Here is a 24,603-nt window from a genome sequence, read left to right on the forward strand (position 1 = left end):
GCAGACAGTCATGGCAGTATTTGCTAACTTCAGGGGTTGGGGATCAGAAATGGAGATGATAAGGATCTTGGGTGGAGTGATGCTTATGAGAAAGGCTTTGGGAGAAACTCTTTGGGGACTGTTGAAATGATGAAACTTCCTTTTGACTTGGTCTATTTTGTGTTCCTATATCAAAATGCCTCCAGCTGAATAATTTATAAAGAAGCTTTCTCTTTGTGGTTCTAGAGATGGGGAATCTTGGAATCAAGATCACAGGGCTGCATCTAGCAAGAGCCTTTGTACCATGTCATCAAGGCTGAGGGCTCTGCATGGGGAGGGAAGGACCATAATCTTACCCTTGTTATCTGCCAAAGGTCCCACTCTGTATATCACTGTACAAATTCAGAGATTAAATTTCCAATTTTTGAGTCTTTGGGGATATATTCAAGACTAAGCAGCTCTCAGAAGTGTATGTTGAAATCCCAGCCCCCATACCTATGAGTCTGATCTCACTTGTAAACAGGACTTTTGCTGATGTAATTACAGAGGTTCTTAATCCAGTCCCACAAAGGCTTATGTTAACAAATGGAGAGGTGAATGGAGGGATTTACAAGCACAGAGAGAACTGTTGGGGTGGAGAAAGTTACTATCAGGATGGCTTTGGTCAAATTTCACTGTGAAGGCTGGTGAAGATATGAAGCAGTGGCTGGGGAGGGGGCTGCGGGGAAAGGGGAAGTTGCATTTAAGGTTGTGAGCACTGGGGTAAGTTCCGCTGTGGATGAGTTTATTGAGGAAAGAAATCGATGCTTCGAAGAGGAGGGGGTAAGCTGGAGATGAAAGGAGGTGGATGTTAGGCTGCAACAGTGACAGGGACAGTTCACTTACCAAAAACGTAGGAAAGACACAGAGGAGATGAATGCAAGTGCCCTCTAAATAAAAGCCCCCTCCTTCCCACTCAGACTTCTCTAGCGAGGAGAAGGGCAAAGTCAGAAACTGAAGGCTACATAAAGCAGAAAATGCTGGAGGTCTCAGGTGCCCTGGTTAGGGTTACTGTTGCAGTGATGAAACCGAGTGAGCAACAGAAACTTGGGAAGGAAAAGGGTTATTTGGCTTATGCTTTCAGATTACTGTTTACCATGTATGGAAATCAGGACAGGTACTCAAACTGAGCCTGAACATGGAGGTAGGAGTTGATGCAGAGGCCATGTTGTGTGTGTGGTGGTGGTGGGGGGGGGTAGGGCCCAGGTGCTGCTTCCTAGCTTGCTCGACATGGCTTGCTCAGCCTGCTTTCCTATAGAACCTAGGGCTTCCCACCCAAGGTCTCCCACCCCAGGGTTGACCCCACCCACAATGATCCAGACCCTCTATCATCAATCACTAACTACGAAATTGCTGTACAGGCTTGCCTATTGCCACTCCTCAAATCAAAGAGGAGACTCCTTCCACTCCAGTGACTCTAGCTGTGTCAAGCTGACATAAAACCAGTCAACACACCAGGTTACACTCCATAAAAAGTCTGGGAACTGTATTGTATGATGGTGATGGGGCCTGACTTGTGGTTCTTACCTCTAGAAAATGCCAAAAAGACACAGAGTTGATTAAAAAAAATACAGGCCTTTACAGATCTAGGCACACCCTTTATCTATACATGCTTTTTTTTGTCTATCTATTCATTAAATATCTTTCAGTCAGCCAAGGAAGAAGAGTCTAGTAATTTTCTCTTTCTTTTAAATGTATAGCTGATGAATGAACTAGAAATTTTAAGTAATTTGTCTTAAATCACACAGCTAATAAAAAGTGGAACAGATGGTCAGTGTAACCTCCCCCACCCCTACTCCCACCACTGACAGAGGACACCTCCACACACATATACACTTGTTATATATGACAGTCCTTAGCACTACCTATCATTTTCCACTGACAGACTCACTTGCTTAGATTTCAATGACAATGACAATCACTTATTGAGTTAACATTTCTAGTTAGGGTCTTAAACACTTTATATGAGTTGATTAATTTAGTTAAAACAAGTGTGATTAAGTTGTATAACTCATATCCTTTTACAGATCATAACAATAACTGGCTTGAGGTCCCATGGCTCCTCAGTGCAGATGATAAGGCTTTGTCACTGGTGTTTCTCCTGGTCAGTTGTGATAGAATGATGTAGGTAGGCATGGGTGGTTATCAGCATAGACCATTGCTATTCAAATGGACAGAGGAAGAAGGTGCTGCGTTTCTAATGGTCCATAACTCAAGTTAGTCTCTCCCAGGAGTTTAAGTCTAGAATAGCTATAGTTCCTAAGTTGTTCTTTCTGGTTCCTGCTCTGTTCTGTTTACAGCAGGATAGTCTCTACTAAATATTTCAGAAGAGATGGAGTATTTCAAATAGAAGTAGATCAGAGAAGGGCCTCTTGAATTGAACTCTAAGACTCTCATATGACCCATTTTTCCAAGGAACTAGAAGCAGTAGGTGATGTCAAGATAAATTTTCCACATAAAGATGCCATGTAGATCAAACAATGTCAGACTCTGGTTACTTCTGAGCAATGATCTATTCCCAGAATGGTGGCCCAATCCACACAGCATCTTATGACCAAGATGAAGGACTCAAGAACATGGTTCCAGGGCAGGCAGGTATGAGACACACCATTGCCTTTTATATGAGATATGAACCAGGATTCAGCATTTTCTTAGTGTCTCTTTTCCAAATAATTTCCACGTGCATTTTAGTGAGTTCTCTAAACCAAGAAGGGATAAAGAGATCACCAGTATGAACCTAGAAGCATGAGTTCCTTGGATCATTGCAGAAACTTGAATTCAAAGGATCTTCTTGTGTTTCTCCTGAAGCACTTTGAAATGTCGAGTGTTCTTCAACAACATCTTCCTGTGGTATTAGGGACAATAATCATCTTTAATGAATAAGTGTTCTGTGTATTATATGCATGATTGCATTTACCTTAATCTTCACGGCTGTCTTATGAGGCAGGCACACTCCCATTCACCAAGGAGAATAGCTGAGGCTCAGAAAGCCCGAGTGCTTTGCTTGGAGCTGCTGAGGTGGTGTCAGAGCCAGACTGATTTATTGGAAGCTTGTGTTCTTATCCTCTTTCTGGAGTTAGTTGGCACCTCAAGCTTAGCTTCCCTGGGACCATGGTAAATGGCAAGAGCCCTCAGTGAGAGCCGGAACATGGATATGAGCCTCTGTCCTAAATCACTGCATAGCCATTCTGACTCTGATGATTATTTAACTTCTACAAGACTATTTCCTCATCTTTAAAATAGGGAAAACCGACACAATTTGTCTGTAAATAATCAGAGGTTTACTCTGCCTTAGCACCATGGCATGTGGTCTGAATTGAACAAAGTGGTGGCAGTTTCTCAGGATCCCTTCACTAAGCCTGTTAATTTGGTTGCACTTGTAGGAAGCACAGTAGTTTTGTAGAAACAGATAAAAACGGGTCTTAGCCTCCCCGGGACTAAGGAAGTGCACATCAGCAAGTGGTAACAAGAGGGGCCTCTTCAAATCACTCAGTTCTCAGGGCTCAGCGGTCTACCCTAACCTCCATGACCTTGCAAGACATTTGGAGCAGTTAAAGAACGATCTGTTCTCCCTGCAGAGAGCTCCTGCATCTTCTACCTCCTCTGCTGGTCCTCTTCAGGACTGCTCTTGGCCAGAGTCCTGCTTAAGACAATGAGACAGCTCTGAGATTCTGATTAGAGTCAAAGACAGGGATTTGGTTTGGCTGGGCTAACTTCCAAGGGGATCGCAGCCAACATAACTGAAGAGAAAATAACCGAAGAGAAAATAAATGGTGCACTGGGGTCCCTTGGAGTAGAAATAAGCTTTAGTGTCATTTCCTCCTCCACAAGGCAGGCTGTATACTTTTAGGGACATTGGGAAGAATGTTGGCCTGGGAAGGCAGAGGCCAAAAGTCATATCTCCATGGCTTTGGGCTGCCAACCCCTCCCAACATCATTTTTCTCATCTGTCAATACAGAGCCTAAAAAGGGTGACCTCAGACACACCTCTAGTTATAGTTCACCTTCCTCGGATTCTGCCTTCAAGGCAGGAACTAGATAAAGGGTTTAGATCATCTCTAATTTCTGAAGTTTGATATTACCACCTCCAAAGGGCTCTCTCACCCTTCTCCTTGGCAAATCGTTAGGATACACAAAAGGTAATGACTTGGAAAGTTTTATCTCTATAGCGTATAATTTTTTATTTATTCTTTCTGTTTTCTTCTCTCCACTCTCTGGTGTTAGAGATTGAACACAGGGCCTTGCATATGCTAGAGGGATCTATGTGTCCAGTGACACAGTGTTAGCAGATTGTCTGTGCTGAACTTGAACTTGCTTTATAGCTCAGGCTTTGAATTTGTCTTTCTCTTGCCTTCATCAATGGAATAATTGAGACTGTGCTACCACACACAGTTAGTTACATTGCATAATACATACTACGATCCTCCTCCAAACACACAATTTATCCCCAAGAATATATAATATTCAAGACACACTGAAAAAATCTCCCAGTAAGTGGATGAAAGTGACCTAGAATTTTCCTTCAACCATAAGCTTTCTTTGCCTTTTGCCACAGCTTTGAGGTGTGTATAGGAAAAAAATATATATGTTTTTGTTTATTCAGATTTTGTTTCAAAATTTAAAACATCTATACCAAGAAAACAGAAAGCATTTATTTGAACTAAAAGTATGTGAGTTCCTTTCTGGAGGAAGCTTCCTTGTTGGGTGGTTATCAAGCTGGGTTTTAGCATCTTGGTCTCTACTCTCACCTTATCTGGGCTCTTCATTCTTCTATATCTAATGACGTCTTTCCAGAGCTGCACTGTAGGATGAAGAGTTCCATCCCAGTGAGGTTAAGTCCAAGGCTTTCTGTGACCTTGAGCATGCTCCCTGCTTGCTGCTCTGGGCTTACATACGTCTTCTGTCCATGATTGAGTCTTACAAGCCAGGATTGTTCATTCAGAGTCCTCAAGGCTGTGGGTACTCATCTCCATGGAGGTTTGGGGACTGATGTCTGGTCCTGGTCCTTGTTGTCTTCCAAAGATACATACAGCGTAGGCAGAAGGAAGACCTCAGAAGGAGGTTGTTCACAGTGGAGTATTTCATCCTGGGCCCTGGAGTATAAGGTCACCATAGGCTTGTGTGAGCAAGTACCTGAATCCTCACATGAAATAAACAGGGCATTTCTAGTAGCTACTTGTTAGAGTTTTAAGCTATGGATTGGCCACAGTCAAATAAAGCAATAGTCCTTCAATCTCCTTTGTTAGAATCAGCTTGGAAATCACCTGGTTTGCTTACCAGAAAGAGACTACCTGGGGAAGCTCTCTCTCCTAGTTCTCAGCCCCTGCCTCCTTATATAGCTAGGCTGAGGTTCATGACAAATAGAAGGAGCTCCACTGGTTCACTAGGGGAAAGAGGTCCCAGCCTGGATGCAAAAGCTGGGGCTCTCAATCTCTTTCTGACTGGACCTCTTTCTGGTCCAAGGTCAGCTTAGAATTCATACAAAGTGAGAGGCTCTCAGGAGCTCCCTGCATGGGAAAGAGGAATGAGTGGGCTTAACACAAGAACATTGGTCATTTATGGAGGGATTATTAGCCTGGAGCATCCTAGGAAGCCCTTGAAATATCTGTGAGGTGGGTGTCAGGTACTGTCATTTACACAAGGAAAAGTGGCTAACTTCCTGGACCACCTTCTGTTCATAAAATGCCATGTATTGGGGAATTTTATTTTATTTTTTATTGTTACAGAAGAGAGGAAAACACTGAGCCTAATCCCTCTTCCCCATTCCCAGATACTCTATAAATATTGTGAAAAGTAAGCAGAGCGCACGCACATGTTTAAAATTTCAAACAGTAAGTTAGTGAAAAATCAAAGTCAAACAGCTCTTTCTTTTCATCCTAAGCCCTCTCCCAAGGGAATGAATATTGTAAGCAAGTTTATTACCAGAAAAGCATGTTGCTTGCATAAAACATCATACTTGCAGTGGGCCTGCAGATACCCTCTTTGTATAACTTCTAATTATTCTTTCTATAAAAGGGATCATACTGAGACATTGCTTTGTACTTCACTGAAGCGGCGTCCTCTACCTCTTTTTCCTTCCCCCTTCCTTCCTCTTCCTTCCCTCCTCCTCTTCCTTATTTTCCCATGCCTTGGAAATCATCACAACCAGCACACACTGCTCTGCCTCAATCTTTTGCGTAGCTGTTCCTCACTGGTTAAAAACAAATTGCAATCAACCCTGTACTGTTTACTCTGGTTCATATCTTGAGGAAAAATTGGAAAGTAAGTAGGGGAAATTTCCCAGCCGTAGGATGACAAGCCAAGTAGGTACTGTTCCACAAAGTAACAGAGGTGCTATCACCTTGGTATCGGGTATCATGGAATGCTTAGATTTTTGTGAAATTGATTAGTTTTTTAAAGGCATATTATAAGGTGCACACCTCTGTGCATTTGAGAGCAGCCTGGTCTATATAACCAATTCCAGAACAGCCAGGGCTATGTAGAGAGAACTGGAGTAAAAAAAACAAACAAACAAACAAACAAAAAAAACCAACCAACCAACCCAAAAAAAAATGTTTATTTCATTTTCATTCTTAATTAAGAGTTAAGTTTGGTTATAATTTTATATATCCACTGGTTTCCTCAGGTGGAGTCAGCTGCGAGTGGGAGCAATTGTCTGTTTCTAGTTGATGCACACTTTTTGCAGTTGGTGTGTCAGTAACATGATTCAACTGTGTGTAAGCCAGGGGCATCCCTTTATCCCAGGCAATGAAGTCTCCCACTGGGCTTTTATATGTGTTCCCTCAGTTTTCTGGGACATATTTTTGCACAGAGTAATTCAGTGCTCTCTCTCTCTCTCCCTCTCTCTCTCTCTCTCTCTCGTGTGTGTGTGTGTGTGTGTGTGTGTGTGTGTGTGTGTGTGTGTGTGTGTGTGTGTGTGACTCTGGCCCTCAGTGTCCTTCGAGCTGTCTCTCAGCTGCTCATTGCCCCACTCCATGTGAGCTCTAAGCGCATGCTCTGCATTGCAAGCAGGCTCCGAAGCTGGAGAGCTGTAGCTCTGTCCCTGCAGTGGCTCTCTGGTTTATTCCACCCTTGCTTTTCTCACTCTGTTTGCATACCACCTTCACTAGGGCGGCTCCAGGAGCCTTTAGTCCCACTGCGGTCCATAAGGATAATTCTGCAAGTGTTTAAAACTGTGCAGTCTGGTTTACCAACCTTTCCTTGGGGAATGTTAGGATTCTAAGGCTGGTTGATGATTAGAAACACAGGCAGCAACCATGATTTCAGAAATCCTATGGCTTGCCTCTTGTTGGCACATTAGTCCCAGCAGGTGCTCATGGGTAGTCTGAAAACTAGAGGCTCTTTAATGTCTTTGTTTGTGAAATCACTGACGATGTATGAAATTCTCGAGGGAGAATAGCTTAACCAATCCAAACAAACCTATTAATCATCAAACCACCTACTCATAGCAATACCTGTCTCTCTGTGTCCCTTTTATCTATTATCCATCTAACCATTCATCTATCCAGTACTTATAAACTTATTACATCTATCAGCAAATAAATAAATTATTTAGAGGTGGTCAGGTCTAAAAGAAACTACTGAGAATAAATGTCTATCTGTGGTGCCATTTGTGCATCTGGCTTCTAGGCTCTCTCAGCAAGTTCCTATTTCATAGTCCTTCTGGCTTTTCTCACCTCTTCCCACCCTGCTAAACTTCTCTAGCTCATAGGCTTTCCTCCCCCAGCTTTTTATTCCCATACACCCCTAGTGTTGCAGCCATGCACTTTCTTTTATTTTTCTCTCTTGGTCCCCCCTCTCTTATCCCTCTTTTTTATCTCTCCCTCCCTCATCCTTCCATGACCCAGTCCAGTCTTCTGGCCATATCCAGTGTACTACTTTCTCCCTCTGCTCCAGACTCTTGCTGATGCCTCTGGCTGTACTCTCCCTCATATCTACAATAAAACCTTTCTCCATAAGCATACCTCCGAGTGCTTATGTCCTCAGCTTATATATTGGTGAGAGGTAAGTCAGCGGTAGAGCACTTAGTATGTACAAGGTCTTACATTCCCTTGCCAGCACTAAAACTAAAGAAACAAACTAAATCAACCAGCCAAACAGACCTCTAGCTGCACATGGTAGTATAGCCTTCAATTATAGCACTGGGGAGGTTGAGATAGAAAGATCATGACTTTAAGCCATCCTAGGATGCATAGCAAGTATTTTAAAACAAACGAACAAATAAATAGACATAAAAGAGTTATTTAATAGTCTAACACATCTCCAGTTTTCCAGTGTAAGAAACAGAACACAGGATCAATTCCCAATAGCCTTTCTTAACTACATTTGTGTTCTTACTGCAGAAGTAACTGTTACCTTGAAACGTATATTTACATTTTTGCCGAATGTCTTTATATTTGTGTAACATTATGCATGGTCATGTCCTCAGACAATATCAAATATTGTATTGCATATTTCAAAACTCCTTCTCTATCACGCCACCCTGTTTTTCTCCAGTTTGCTTTGTATACTCAGCATTAGATCTCAGAGCATCCATGTTGACACTTGGAGTGTCACTTTGCTTCCACTCCTTACATTTCATTTTGCCCTGTTGCAGAACTACATTTGATGACTGCACCATGGTTTATCCCCTCTTTTCTGGATAAGATTGTAGGAGATTGTAGAGCTCCTGTCTGTCTTGATTACAAACGGCGTTGCATTGAACTTGCTTATGCATAGCTCCTCATGAACTCTTGAGGGTTGGTCTGGTGTGGACAGCTACAAACAAAGTCACTGAGTATGGCTTCTATGATAGCCATACTCAAATCCGCCAGCCACTGGCACGAGGCTTTTCAAGGCAGCTTTAGCAATTATCCTTCCCCCAGGATTCTAGTCAGAAGTCTTGGACATTTATATGTTTGCCAGTCTACTGGGTGTGAAATGCTGCTTCATTATGGTTTTAATTTGAGTTTCCCTGATTGCTTGTGAGACCGAGCACCACTTTCTGTGTATTGGCCCATCGGGTTTTCTCCTCTATAAGTTGCCTATTTGTTTTTTGTTTTGTTTTACCAATCTGGCTTGTTTTCCCTTTGATTGCTTTGAAGATGTTGATGATCTCTTGATATTAAGATCTGTGTATTTTCTAGCCTTGAATAAATATATATAGTTTTATGATTGCTTTTGATGTATCATGGTTAAAAGTTTTTCAATAGTTTCTTCTCTGATTTAAAATTCTATACTCATTGCCCTATATTCTCTTCTAAGAACTTTTAGGGTGGATGTGGTATATTTAGGTTTATTGTCCTCTTCGAATTGATTTTTCTGAGTATCTTTATGTATGCATTTAACTGTGGTGGTCTATTTTCCCAACTGTCCTAACTGTTTAACAAAAAACTGCATGTTTTTTATTAACTTTAATATTCTTTTTTTCTTTGATTATTTCCAGTGAATTTTAAAGGAAAGTAAAACATTTTTTATTCTAAAGTATTAACAAATTCTTTTAAAAGGCCTAACACTAACATTCTGAGGGCTGAGTAATATAGATTGTGTGTATTAACATATTTAACCTTCTCAAAGACCCAGGACATGGGTAACATTATTATGTCTATTTGACTTGGCTAGATTTGAAATGGGGTGTCAACTGAGTTCTAGGTTTAAGAGTGTCTCTGCCAGGATGTTTGTCCCAAGAACAAAGGAGTAGTCCTGACACTTTTTACAAACCAAAACTTCATGTATGTGTTTATATGTGCATGTGAGTACATGTGCCATGGAGGCCAGAGGAGGGTTCTGGGGGCCCTGGAGCTGAAGGTAGAGGTGCTTGTGAGTGCTGGAAGCCAAACACTGGTCCTTTGTGAATGCTTTTAAACCACTCAGCCATCTTTTCAGCCTCTCCAACATTATTAAGAGGGTGGTTTCAGTTCCTATAGATTTCATGTTTTATGAGGTTAGATTGATCTCTTTTCTTAATTTTAAATGGCATTTGCCTTAGTTATGGTCCCCACTGTTGTGAAGAGACACCATGAGCAAGGCAAATCTTATAAAGGACATTTAGTTGGGGCTGACTTACAGTTGCAGAGTTTCAGTTGATTATCATCATGGCAGTAAGCATGGCAGAATCCAGGGAAACATGGTGCTTGAAGAGCCGAGAGTTCTGCATCTTCACCCAAAGGAAGCCAGGAGCAAATTGTTTCCAGGCAGCTAGGAGGAGGGTCCCAAAGCCCAACCCCACAATGACACACTTTCTCCCACAAGGCCATACCACTCCAAGAAGTTTACACCTCCAAATAGTGCTATTCCCTGGGCCAAGCATATTCAAACCACCACAGCATCTTCTGTGAGGCTATATTTAGATATTGATCCCTTCTGATGAATAGCTGGAAGACTTGCTTCTTTCTCTGGATCTAAAGACTGAAGTCTTCTATCTGCACAGCAAAACAACAAACAATTAACTTTTAATTATTGCTTCTGAACTGTCCCTTCTGTCCCTCCTCAGGGAGTCTTATTTGAAATGGATTTCGAATCCTAGAGTGTCTGCTGTGTCCTACCACTGTTTATCTCTGTCCTTCTCACTTCATCTGCAGCTGCATCTCTCCTTGGACACGACATCACCAGTTTCCCTCCTCATCCAGTCTGTTGTCCAGGAATGTAGCAGGCACCCATACTTGATTAGTTTGTTTCTGTCTCATGACTGCTGATATAACTTCACAGATGCAAAATTCTGTTGAGTCTTTTGCCATTCTGATACAATCCCATTTCCCCTGTCTGTTTCTTATGGCAACTCTCCTTTACAGGTAGAGGTCTTTCTAGCCTTTTCTTTTCAGAGCCAGGAGCACAACCCAACTCCAGTAGCCCAGTCTTGACCTCTCTTCTTTAGTACCTTCCTATTTGGGAACAGTTACCCCTTTGTACTATCTCTGACTTGTGGCTCCTGAAGAGATTTCGGAAGGACGTAGAATTCAGACAGGGAGTCAAGATGGCCTGGGTAGAAACCGAGACAGAACCAAACTTTAATGTTTTCTAAAGAGCTGTCAATAGTTCCAATGAGGGCATGGTGGTAGCACCTGGGGAATAGATGTCATCTCAGTGGTCTTCCACCCAGTTGTATTCAGCAGATTGTGGCATGCATGCTCTAAAGCCTGGAGCCACTTTGCTCCTAGTGTGGACTGTATGTTTCTCTCTCCTGTGGTATGGAGACTCTAGAGCTTCTTTGCCAACATACTTTCTTACTTCTACCTACAGCCCTGGCACATTCATGGTTGCTTCTCTAATTCCAATTTGCTTAGAGAGAACCTGTTCTCCCTTGTCCTCTGGCCCTGGTAGCTGACAGATAGGCATAGATTGATGGCAGTTTTTACTGGATGGAGAATAAAATGGTTGTTTGAGTGACATACAGTGGAATTAGTGGTACCTGCTCATATCCTTCTCATCAGTCCATCAACTTGGTGCATCATCAGGAAACAGAAGAAATGCTGACTTCTCTCTTCCGATTGGCCACCTGTGTAGGGATTCTCTTTTTACTAGTCTGTATTCCCTTGTTTGTGCATCATTTTTTACATCATTCTTCTATCTGGGTCCGGCTGAAGACTAACATGTCACTAGTCCCAACAAGATGTGGCTTTTGAGGATTCTGTATCATGTTTCCCCTGGTATCTGGATGTTGGTCCTGTTGCTGTGACCAGACACCTGCCTGAAACAACTTCAAAGTCAAAGTGTTTGATCTAGCTCATACTCTAGAGGATTCAGTCCATAGTGGGTAAGGCATGACAGAGTGGATCTGAGCCAGGGAGGAGAGGGCAATGCAGTTCTGCTTGCTTTCTCCTCTTACCATGTCCAGTATTTTCAGATACTTGCCCTATGGTGTGGAACGACTCACAGTCAGGGTGAGTCTTTCCTGTAACTCAGTTCTCTCTGGACACATCCTCATGGTCACACCCACAGGCATGCCCCATTAATCTTTAGGGTTATTCTACATACAGTCTAGTTGATCGAGAGGATTAATTATCACAGTCAAGAACTTATTAGAACTATAGTAATCAGGGGGTAACCTCACACCCAGGAGATTCTGGAGCCCAGTGATGTTCTTGCCATCCAGGGGAGTTGGGTGATTGCTCAAGTTTGAGGACCACTGAGCAAACCAAGCTTGAGGTGGTCACTGTGCTTTCCATATGAACTGCAGAAGCCAATTCCAGAAAACCACCTTTAGAGATGCCTTTGAAGATCATGTAGGAGCTGGGGGTGGGGGTGGTGCATACCTTTATTTCCAGTACTTGGTAGGCCAATGTGTGAGTCTAGGGACTTTGAGGTCAAATGGGCTCCATCATGAGACCCTGTTTTAAGACAAACAAAGAAGGATTCTATAGGATTGGTTTCCACATAGCTTTTCAATTTGTTGAACTCAAAATTCTGCAAACTGAATTGACCCCAGAATTCTTCCAACCTCTACCATGCTCCTGGTCCTGCCTCATTAGCTATCAACACCATTTATGCTTTTTCTCCCATTCAGAATTAATTTCCATGAACTTGGATGTTGTCACCTAGAATTCTCCTTGGGTTTCTACTATTTACCTTGGGTTCAGTCTTGGAGCAGAGTCACAGCTGTTCTTCTCAGGCCACTGGGATGTTTTCATTTGGAAAACAGCAGACCTGGGTGGGATGGAGGATGTACTGTTGACTAGCTCTAGGAACGTGGGTTTTTATGAGGTATTGGAAAAGCCATGTACCCATAATGAAATGAGTGCAGTATATTACAGTCAGATGGGTAATACAAGTACAAATGTAGGCGTCTCCCAGATTTGCCCTGTTAGCCTCAGTCTTTACACCAATGAAATTGGAGGTGATATTAAAATGATAAACAAAATAAATGACTTGCAAGCAGTATCGATTAAAAGGTTAATAAAGTAGTATATCCAAAAAAAATTCTGGGTATTCTATCAAGTCCTATAAAATGTCGTCTGTTGTTATGTCAAAAGCCATGCTTGCAGGGAGTCTCCATCTCTCTGCCTGGCCTGCAGTAAGGGATCCAGAAGCTTCTGTTCTCTTTCAGACAGGCAGAGCCCCAGAGCACTAGAGTAACGCTTAGTCCTGAGGGACCTTGTTCTTCTGACAGGTGAGAATGATTTGTAAACAGCACAGGCTCTGTTTTATGTCCCATCTTCCTTAGTATTGATTTGTTTATCAAAATTTTTATTTATAAGGAGCACAAAAATAAAGCCGCCCAAATTCTGCAGGATGCATCACAGGTTCTGAATTAATGAGGTCCAAATTTATGAGGGCTCTGGATTGTTTCCTCCTGTCTACGATGGAATAAGGGAGCAATTGAGCTTGTTATGGAAGAGAGGGTCCTGGTGTGCCTTGGGTTGGTTGCATGTACCTTTTCCATGCCTCCCTTCTCCTCTTGAGAAAGATGGCTTGTCCAGCTGCTAGCAGCTGTCACACAGCTTGAGATTTGGGCAGAAGACTTCACTTAAGTGCAGGCAGGGCCATGCAGGTATGAATCCTTACTGCAGTTCTTCAACAAGAACTGTCCCCCGTGAAAAGCTGAAGAGTGAATGATGTAATGTGTTTCAGAGCCAACGGACCTCATGCAGGACTCCCATGACTTTGTTATCCCGGAACCAGGAACCCTGATAGAATTGCAAGATCTTGATTCCTATCTCGTGTCTGCTGAATCCGTCTATTTAAATTGTTTCCAGTATTCTGATCATGCTCAGGTTTACGAACTGGGATAAGAAGGAAGGGGCTGAGGACAGGCTTCCCTTTCCAGAGGAAGTGTGTCAGAGCCCTGAATATGAACAGCACCTGCAGGGGCCCCAGAAAATGGTCAGTGACTTTCCCTATTCACATAAGTGTTTGACCTTGGGTTGTTTCTATTTGTCTTAAGGAGGGCAGTGGGTGTCAGTACTGGCCATTCACTGGATACCAAAGGAGCTGATGTTAAAATACGTCCGATTCACTGGACTCTTTCTGGGTCAGAATGTGTGAAGCTTGTCTGAGCATCTGAACTTTTAAGAATTCCACGTGATTCCAAAGTTACCCTGTGTTGAAGTCTCCAGAACATGTTTTGCTAAGAAAAAACAATTTTGTTTTATTGGCATGAGATGTATTTTTTTTTCTGGATATTTATTTTTGTATTTATATTAGAGAATTTGGCATTCACTATAGAAAGAAATTACAAAATAATAAATAGCTAAAAAGAGAAATAATTAGCTCTTAGATGACAAAATTTTCTTTCAATCACTTTTCTCTGTGTTTTTTTAATGCACTGGATTGATACTGTTGTTATCACATTTAATATCTCATTTTCAAAAACCTTTTAAATTTATATATTTCAAGTTCAATTTGTAAAACACATGGTGGCAATATGAATGCTTAGTGACTCTCCTTCATATCTGTGTGTATATACTGAGGGGTTTCTTGGTAGAGTTAATTCTTCGCAGTTTACAAGGCCTGTGTTTCAAGCACATCATAGATTCCCATTTGAATGTCAGAAGTCTAATATTAACGTTTTTCTCTCTAAATTTCTTCTTTCACGGTCCTTAACCTGCCCTTGTCTTTTCCTTACCTCAATGCATATGAAGATGTCTGTACCTTGCCAGTTAGAGGATAGAGCTTTATTGCATGAAGTTGAGAAAGGAAAACAGAAAGATGTTGCCAGTGTTTTATAGCCACCATTCCACCTGCCAGCTCAGCTGTTGCTGTGTTTCTTTTTAACTTGCTAGTCTGTGGTCCCAAGGGTTGTGTATGATTCATGGATACACACGTGCTCGAGTGCACACATACACACTCACACACAGACATACACACAAACACACAGAGAGAAGAGGCAGAGAGGGAGAGGGAAGAGAAGAGGGAGAGAAGAAGGAAGAGGAGGAGGAAGAGGAAGAGGAGGAGGAAGAGGAGGAAGGGACTGCCATTAGGCCCATTCCTTCCTGCTTTAGAAGAGAAAAAAACAAAGGTAAAAGGAAAAAAAGAAAACCATCTAGTAACTGTAGACAAGATCTTGGGTGTACAGAAAAGCAGCACTAATGGGCCAATCTTTCCAAAGTAGCTGCGTATCCTCTGTTTTTAAAACACATTTGAAGACTTTATTTGTTTCCTATTTTTATGTGTCTAGGTATTTTGCTTACGTGTCTTGTCAGTGCACCACATGCACCCAGAGTCCCAGAAAGGGTGTTGGACTCTCAGAATTAGAGATGTTTGTGAGGTGTGTGGGTGCAGCACTAAGCCATCTTTGCAGCCTCAGTCTGTGTGTCCTATTTCAACCTTTTAATGTCTTTAATTTTACAACTCTGTGATTGTATTTAATGCATCACGTCGTCCCCACTTGCTAACTTTAAGAAAGGATGGTGGGAAAAGGTCATGGGTCCTCACTTAGCTTGGTTCTCTGTCTGACTTGTTCTTCAGGATGGCACAAATGCAGTCACAGGTAGCTATGTTTTTACAACTGGGATTTTCGTTCTCTTCTTGGGCTTTTAAGATGTGGGGTGGCCATCGCTGGTGATGCTGGTTAGTGTTCATGAGCAATGATAACCACCACGGAGCACAGGGGAAACAGCTGATACTCTCCTGTGCCATGCTGCCAAACTACAATGTCCAGCAATCTTTTTCAACTTTAGATGCTTCAGCTTGCCATAAGTTAATCAGGATACAACTCTACTATAATTCGAGGAACATCTATAAAGCACCATTCTAGTGTACTTAGTGGTCATGCTGAAATGCCACAGTCAAACTGCCTTTTACCCTTTCTTCTTCTGTTTCCAGTGTAGCATTAATCTTTGTTACATAGCTATATATACATATATATATATATCACATATATTATATATATATAATGTATATAAGCTGTGTGCATAACATATGTGTATATATGTCTATATATATAGCAATATATTCTCAGTAATATATATGTGTGTGTATATATTATATTTATTATAATATATATAATATTTTCCTTGACCTTGTGGCTTAGCTGCTGGTTTGAATATCAGCACACCATCATTGTTGGGCAAGATGGAGCTGTGACTGTCTTCTGTGTTGCTTTCGTGAATGCGCCAGGTAATTCTGCCCATCTTCTTGCAGGGCATTATGGGAAGGATGCTTACCGAAGTGGAGGACCAGATCTCCATAACTTCATCTCATCTGGATTTGTCACATTAGGAAGAGGACACACGAAGGGTACAGTGGAAACCATTTTTTACTAAAATACAGAGGTTGCCTAGGGAACCCCAATCTGAAATGTGAAGATGGTGTAGAGTCCTGAGTCTTACCCAGGATCTGGAATAAGTGGGGTGGTTCCATGGCAGCATGCCCTGGGCACAGATATGACCAGGTGGTCACATTTATGACTTTAGAAGGCAAAAGACCTCCAAGACACATCCATCCTGCTCTGTACATGATGGGACACAAAGGATGGTGGCTCCCTGTGGGAAGGGACCACAGGCAGCATGGTGGGAAATGCTACCAATGGATGCAGTATTTGTAAAGTGTGGGTTTGCCTCTCGGCTGTTATTCCCTTCCCTTTCCAAAGTCCTATCTTATACCCAATGTCAATGTTCTGTACTAAGTTTCTAAACCAGTGTGTATGTAGACAGCTCCGGCTTCCTCGGTGTGTCTCTGTAAAACTCTGTGATGTGGGCACAAAGGTAGAGGTTATTCAGACCTTCAAGCTGCAAGATGAAAGCTAAGCTAGCGTTTCTGCCAAGCTGCTTTACGACCTAGCTGACAGCTTGCAGAGCATCTGCGCAGGGGTATGGAATCCTCCCTGATTCTATCTTTTGTTTAAATAGTCCTACTAGTGTTGTGAGCATTCTGTCACTGGATCCCTGACTCCTTTGATTACCTTCCTGATACCTGTGTGCTGTTATAGACCAAATGTGAACCCTGTTGTTGGGATGTTCCATTTTTGTCTTCCTCTGAAATATTTGTCTGTTTCAAGTGTGAGTGAACAAGGACTTCACATTTTCTTACCTTCTGTGTTCCTACTTTTTAAATTCCCTGTGATGTATGTGTGTTTATCCTATAGAGAAAACGATAACTGTATCTGTGTATGTATTTTCTGTTGTCTATTTGTGTCTAAATAAAGTTTATTGAGGATACAGGTGGCATTTGTGGCTATTAAGAGTTGCAGCTGTTGCAGAATGGGGGATGGGCTACACAGTTAAACTCAACGGAACTACCCCAGAGACACTTGCACCAACTCAAACATGGATTTAGCACCTACATCTCCACTTAGTGGTAATTACCAATTGCCATGCAACAGAGGCTTTAAAACTCAACATTTTAAAGTAAAACAGACACTTATTATCTCCCATGGTTTCTGGAGGTTGGGGATTTGGGAGCTATTGAATTGGGAGGATCTCTTGGGCGTTTTCAGTGACCATGTTAGGCAGGGCAGGATCATCTAAAGTATTGACCGCTGTTGGCAGATATAATTTCAAGATGTCAAACTTCCATGGTACTATATTGGCAGGAGGCCTCCGTCTCTCCCCATCACACTTTCTGTGATCTACTTGAGTGATTTCATAATGTGTTGGCAGGATATCCTTGGAGTGGTTGATTCACAGAAGAAAAAGACACAAGACACAGTGTCTTTTATGACCAGATGTTTGGTTATACACAGCATGATTTTCACAGTATCTTGTACATGTGAGTTCTTTTCAGAATAGGAGATGGCTATCCAGAGACAGGAATTATCAGGAAGGTCAGGACATTGGGCACCATTTGGAAGGCTGACTTTCTATTATGTATAACTCATGGAGTGAAGGTGGAAATCTGCTTTTCAAATGTAACCCAACAACTGACCAAGACTTCTCAACTGTGTAGGTTCCCACTCTTATCCCAACCCCTTGAAGGTGGTTCAAGCCATAACACCAAACAGTGAACTCTTTGTATTGAACAGGAAGAAAATAGGAGGCAAAATAAAGGTCTCCTTGTGTTGTACAATTTGCACTTGGGAAGCAAAGTCAGGTCTTGAGTGCATGTAAGAGAACGGCAGTGGAGGAGGGTCTAGAGATGATGTGGGAGGGAGGGAGTTATTCCTGCCATGGATGAGTACTGGGGTCAGGTGAACAGAGAGCAACACCCTAGAAAGGGAAAGGCTTGAAGTAAAAGCTTTCTTGTATATTAGAAATGAGAAGGAAGTGTTTCTGGTCTATGGAGCAGAAGAGCTACAAGGCTGTAGGAGGTGTTGGGATTGTTCCAAGGTTACCTGGGAGATGGAGATATGGTGAGACTATCAGAGCTTGTGCACAGTAAAGATCTTTCTAGATCCCATGAAGGGTTCCTGAATCAATAAATTTCTCTAAGTGATACTTGCCAGAGAAGAGACTGGATGCGATCAACTTTGATGTCTAGTAAGACACATCATGAGGTCCGAGGCAGGAAACATAAGGACGATGCTGAGGTTTTCAAGCTGGAAGGCCCACAGCTCTTATACTAAGTTAATAATCTCAGCAGCAAAGGAAGTTGCAATGTGTCTCTCCAGAGCTGTGGTAGGGGTGTGGATATTCTAGAGACTGCACAAATAACACCCAATTTAACTCTGACTCCCTGAGAAGGGAATGAAGCCAGAATTTGGCTTTAAAATTAATAAAATGCATAGATTTTAGCCAACAGTGATTCTGGGCAAATGGCCTAACAATAATAAGAGTATCGGAGAATACATGGTCAATGAGATGAGACGGGGATATTATATTTTAAAAGGGACATTTGAAAAGGCAGCATGGTGGAAACCAATGCCCATAGACCCAGCATTTGCTGCATTTGTTTGGGATGGGGGAGAAGAAAACAGAAGTATGAAGTTTTCTATTTGTATCTATCCATAGCTTTGGGTGATGATTAGGGCCAAGTGACTACTTGTGCTATTGAAAGGCTGGAGGAAGGAGAGATGTTAAGATTGTTTTCAGAGATCCAATTCTACACCTCAGTACTACAGCAACTGAGGAGACATTCACTAAGCACTCTCTTCTATGTCTTAGCTCAATGCTGTCTCCCTGTAGGCCTTCATCAGGCTCATCCACTAGTTTGATCCACATTACTCTGGGGCCATGCTGACATCTCCCACCTGTACATTGGTTAAATGCCGTAGTAGTTCTGTTTTTTGTGAGGATTAAAATCAGGTATTTTCTCCTAGAAATAAGAGATGTGTATACATGGGCATCTGTGAAACCATAGGCTGCCATGCACACATTGGAATCTAGCATGAACCCTCAGATCATCAGTAGATTGTAGCAAGAGACTCCTGAGACATTTGACTGAAAGAATTGAGCTGACATACTTTCACAGGAGCCAGGGGAGTGAGTGGGTTGAACTGTACTAAGGTATTTGAAGGCTGGACTCCAGATAAAGCACTGAGCTCAGAAGGCGTCCTAGTCTCCATGGCAACAGTGAAGCAGGATGAACAGCAAGAAAGAGAAAAGGTTCAACCAGCTTGCCTGAAAATGGCCTGTGTGAAGCTAGTACTACATAGGACCATTCTGTAATGTAGTTTTCTATGAGCGAGGAATGTATGGGCCCATGGATACAGAGTTGGAGGAACTCTTGGATTCATAACCAAAGGCATCATGACCTTATGCTGCCACCACTTCCTGCCTGATCTGTATACATAGGACAACTTTCATGTATGGTCCATGTGACTGAATACCAAGAATCAGCCATTGGCTAGGAGTATCCAGAGTTTTTCAAGGGTATTTCACATGATCCTAGAAAACACAGAGGGTGTTCTCTAAATCCTATGGTTAGGAAAGCACATGCCAATCATGTGGTGCTGTTTTATTATAACTGAGTTAATCTCACATGATATGTGGTTGTTAAAACTGATGTATTTCAGTCAAAGGTGCTCCTGAACTAATGGAGAATGCTGCCTTCATGCAGTGAATACATCTCCTGATATTCCTGCTTTTCAAAAAGAAAAAAAAAAAAAAGATACCAGACAAACAAAACCCTCCACAGTACCTTTGAGAGTCTTAGTTGGATTCTTCTGTTTGCAAGCTCATCCATTTTGCTCAACAGTGGCTACTCTACAAAGCTCTTCATGTGATATAGGCCTGTTAATAAGAATATGAACACAGGGCCCCCAATGGAGGAGCTAGAGAAAGTACCCAAGGAGCTAAAAAGGTCTGCTACCCTATAGGTGAAACAACAATATGAACTAACCAGTACCCCTGGAGCTCGTGTCTCTAGATGCATATGTATCAGAAGAGGCCCCTTGGTCTTGCAAACTTTATTTGCCTCAGAACGCCAGGGCCAAGAAATGGGAGTGGATGGGTAGGGGAGTGTGCGTGGGGTCTGGGGGACTTTTGGGATAGCATTTGAAATGTAAATGAAAAAAATACCTAATTAAAAAATAAATTAAAAAAAATGGATATCCCCTACCCTGTAGAAAATGCAAAGAATGCCGACACTCAACTGGCCAGAACTCTGTCCATATCTAGAGCAGTACCAACAGCAATTCAACCATGGGAGGCTATGTGAAGATCATGGATTCCTACATACAGTTCCTTAGCCACTCAAAGCCTGCCTGTGGGTTAATACAACCCTGTTGGCCTCCGTAGCACCTACTTGAGGAAACGGGCTACTTTGCATGGAAGAAGTCAGATTACAAGCTGGCCAAGGAAATAGATATCATCCCTCCTTGGCTCAAGTCATTCTGAGAACCAATTGGGTTGAAATGATGTACTACCTGAAACCTTGGCATGACATCTGAGCTGAACTCTATCACTCACTGTTTTGATGAATGGTGTCCTTGAAACTTAATCTACATTCTAAGTCCTGGGACACACATGTCCCTGGATAATGCTTATTTGTAGACTTTCCATCATTGGCCCATGTGGCTATCTGGGCCAGGCTTGTAAAATATTCTGTTGGAAATAAAGGGTAGTGGAGGAAGTAGGTTAAGCATCAGGATGTACTGTAAAGGCTCCCTGCTTCAGGAAATGTCAATTCTCCCCTCTAAGTGTGGATACCTGTTTTAAAAGCAGAAAAACTTGGATACTCCTAGATCCCTCATGGTCTGCAGTAGTGGAACATGAGAGAAGGCTGTGGCAACTTTGGAATGGTGAGTTCACTCCTTATTTTACAGTGCCTTTCATTCTAACCACTTCCTCTGAGACAGGAGGGAGGCTTGCACAAAGCCTGTTATACCTTGGAGTGCAGTGCTGGCCTCAAGGTCTCTTTGGGAGAGATGAGAGCATCAGGTTCTTCAGATTTTTTTTTTTCTGGACGCTTGCTCTACAAACCAGTTGGCCTGCTAGCCTCCTATTTTGTAATTTCTCGCTAGCTATGTTTATGCTCTCTTTCCCTGAGCCTTGGCTTTGAGAATAGGTTTGTGGCAGATATTCTATCTGCATAGCACTGACCTTGGTGCTGACTGGTCATCCAAGTTGGGAATCTCCCTGCCATGAGCTAGTCTTGGCATTTGCCTCCCTTGTCCTCTGCCATGTCACAACAGCCAAGCAGTGAGACTACATCCAAGTCACTGAGGTCTGTGGCCAGGAGAGGATTTCCTTTCTACAAACAGTTGTCTGAATTTCATGGGTGGCCTAGAAGTGGGACACATGTTCCCAGAGCCCCACTTCATGAACCATAGTCATGTTATCCTAGAGCTTGTTCCCTACACATGCTAATAGAATGGAAAAATAAATAAGCTCCAGGCCTTTCTTCCTAGAGCTATGGCCTCCAGGATTTGTCATGTTTCCTTTTAAATACTAATATAAACTCCCCTCATTATGCGATCAATGATTTTTTTAAAGAATAGCAGAAAGAAGAGTGCCACTAGAGGAATACACGCTTAAGCCTGTCTCCACTCCTGTGTGGCCTGGACTTCTATGACATCTATTGGTAAGATAACATCACGATGCCACCCACTGATAAGGGTGATATGGGCTGATATGAAGACTGAAGAAGAAACACGTGCACCAGCATGCTAAGGTGCTGTAGAGTAACACAAGGCACCCAGCAGGGCATCTCTGGAGCTAGCGAGGAGGGCAGGCTCTCAGGCTCTAGCCCAGGCTGACAGGGAAACATCGTTTTCAGAAGATTGCAGATCATTCACATACACACGAAGACTTAAGGAACACTAACACAAAGCAATTTCCCTTTTAAAATCCTGAGTAAATTCTCCCGAGGGATCTGAAGGTCACATCCATTTCTGAGATTTGTCTGTCATACCAAGTGCATCAGAAGCCAGATTCCCAGCCCGGCGTGGTGGCGCACGCCTTTAATCCCAGCACTCGGGAGGCAGAGGCAGGCGGATTTCTGAGTTCGAGGCCAGCCTGGTCTACAAAGTGAGTTCCAGGACAGCCAGGGCTATACAGAGAAACCCTGTCTCGAAAAAAAAAAAAAAAAGAAAGAAGCCAGATTCCCTAGCTGGGAAGGAAGATAATTGAAAAATGAGGAGTACTTGAACTGGGACAGGGGATACTAGCTTTTGAGAAATTTGATACTATAATGTCTAGCATGTAAGAAGAAAGTTCTGTGCAGTAGATCCCAAAAAGAACACAGGGTATTAAAGAAAGGAAACATGACCGCTACCTGAAATATCCCAAGTGGTCTTCTGTAGGACACTAGAGTTGAGATGTTCACTGTAGGACAGAAAAGGGGCTAGCTAAGGGTTGGATGGAACATACATTTCTGGTACATGAGCACCCACGGAGCTATGGATGTGGAGATGGCAGTGAGTTGAGAGTTTAGGACATTATTAGGGGCAGAGCAGGAAAGTGGCCAGAGCAGAGGACACCTGCGGGGAGAGAACAGGAATTGGAGCTAGAAAGATAGGCTGGAAGCCAAGTCCCAAATCATTCCAGGCACAAAGTTTAGGTTGAGTTAAGAAATTTACTGGGAGTTTGGAAGAACAGAGATGGGGTGATGGGAGAGGGTGCTGAGTGGATATTAAGGAACTGTTGGATGGGACTAGGAATTCTCCTGTGCGGTTGCATGGCAAAGTGACTCTGGGTAACAGTATTGTGCTTCCATCTTGAATGAACTGAAGGAAAGGGATTTGAATATTTAATGGTACAAATATGACAACCACACTGTGACCATTGTACCTCATAAACATATGTGTGTGTTTTCATGTATCAATTAAGAACTTACTTAATGTAAAATATTCTAGATACTACTTCCCAATCATCCCTCTTCCTTTCTACTCTTAAACCAAATTATAAAGCAACACAATCACTCAATTAAAGGGGCCTCTATTGTCAGGTAACTCCTTTCTGAGCAGATGTGGACATAGTAGTGACATCCAACTCCCTTAGCCTCTTCCTAGGGAGTGCCCTATTTTGCATGAATCTATCCTGCAGCAGCTGGGGAAGCAGATTGCTTGAAGGAGCTGAATAAGCGCATGGACCTATGGTCCATAGAGACTAACTACAGCCTCTGTTAAAAATGTTTCATCATGCCAGGTTTCAGTTTCCTCTAACTAATTAGAGATTCATGAGACTGTGGTCCTTTGATATTCTGGGATCCTGTATATACTACTGAACATAAAGATGCTGCATCAAATGAAACAGGGAGCTTTACCTCGGAGGCGACCTGAGAGGCAGAACACGGAGTACTCAGAGTGACTTGTTTGCTAGCTCTGAAAAGTAGTGATATGAAGCCCTTATCCCTGCAAGCACGATGACAGATAAGGGTGGTGCCCCCAGGGTTCACAGCAGAAGTTCATCCTTAACCCCTGAAGGTCCTTCTGCCAACTGCTCTTAAACATGCAGCCTGGCTTCACAGGGCCCTGAGCTTATGAAGTATTCAGTCCTGGATCGGATGAATGTTAGCGCTTGTGTTCTCCATTGCTTCCCAGTGAATCATTTGTTCTCTTGCCCTGGGGGAGTAATTCTGGGGAAGCATAATGCTTTTCTGGTTTTTCACTAAGAGCAATTGAACGCAGATGCCTGGAATCCATTCAGTGTTAAAGTGCAGGGCCACCACACAGGAGCCAGCTATGCACAGACTGGGGGAGGAGGGCAGATCCCACAGAGGCTTGTGTGCCTGCTGCTGAAGACAAGGGTACTAGTTTGAGCAAAGAACATGAATCCTCACATGTGAGGATGAAACATGTGAGACATTGGTCCAGAAATAGGTGGAGCTTTAGACTGTCTGGCTTTAAGAAAAAAGGCCCAAGTGGCTAGAGCTAAGGGTCTTTGGCAGCCTTGAGTAAGACCAGATGATGGCAGCTGGTCAAAGGGCAGACTCACTGTTCACTTTGTGAGTTGACTAGCACTAGGAAGGCTGTAGTTTTTACTCCTCAGCCCAGATTCTATTGTTTGCTTCATCCTCATCTTCAGGAGACCTGATTTAAGAGATCACACTTGTCAAGGGGCTGTAACTATGCAATGCTTCTTTGACTCTCTGGTGTCCCCATCCGGTTAGCAACTTGATCATTCAAGCAAAGCTCTGGATACTGCTTGTCACCTTTGTCTCCTTAATGGCCAGCTGAAGTCTGTCCCAAATCTGTTCCCTTTTCTTGTCTCTACGTGCGTTGTCCCCGCTTAGCCAGTATTACAGTTTGCACTTCTCTTGCTTCCTGTCTAGATAACCTGCAAAATCTCCTGAAGCATTCTTTAAAGCACTCTCCCAAATTCTACGCTGTTCTATGCAACCAGAATGATCTTA

The 24,603-nt window shown here is 42.7% G+C and overlaps 1 protein-coding gene across 4 annotated transcripts in view; it reads left to right on the forward strand.

Moving 5' to 3' along the window:
• Positions 1 to 24,603, forward strand: part of Shisa6 (shisa family member 6) — a 292,149-nt gene that overhangs the window by 119,059 nt on the left and 148,487 nt on the right. For 2 of the 4 annotated variants that reach the window (XM_021178071.3, XM_021178072.2), the window contains exon 3: positions 16,075 to 16,170. The exons of the other annotated variants lie outside the window; for them this stretch is intronic. In XM_021178071.3, the coding sequence (XP_021033730.1) occupies positions 16,075 to 16,170 (96 nt within the window). The remainder of the gene's footprint in view (positions 1 to 16,074; positions 16,171 to 24,603) is intronic. 4 annotated transcript variants of the gene reach the window in all.

Source organism: Mus caroli, unplaced genomic scaffold (assembly GCF_978045245.1).
Source record: "Mus caroli unplaced genomic scaffold, Mus_caroli_1 scaffold_13, whole genome shotgun sequence".
NCBI classification, from domain to species: Eukaryota; Metazoa; Chordata; class Mammalia; order Rodentia; family Muridae; genus Mus; species Mus caroli.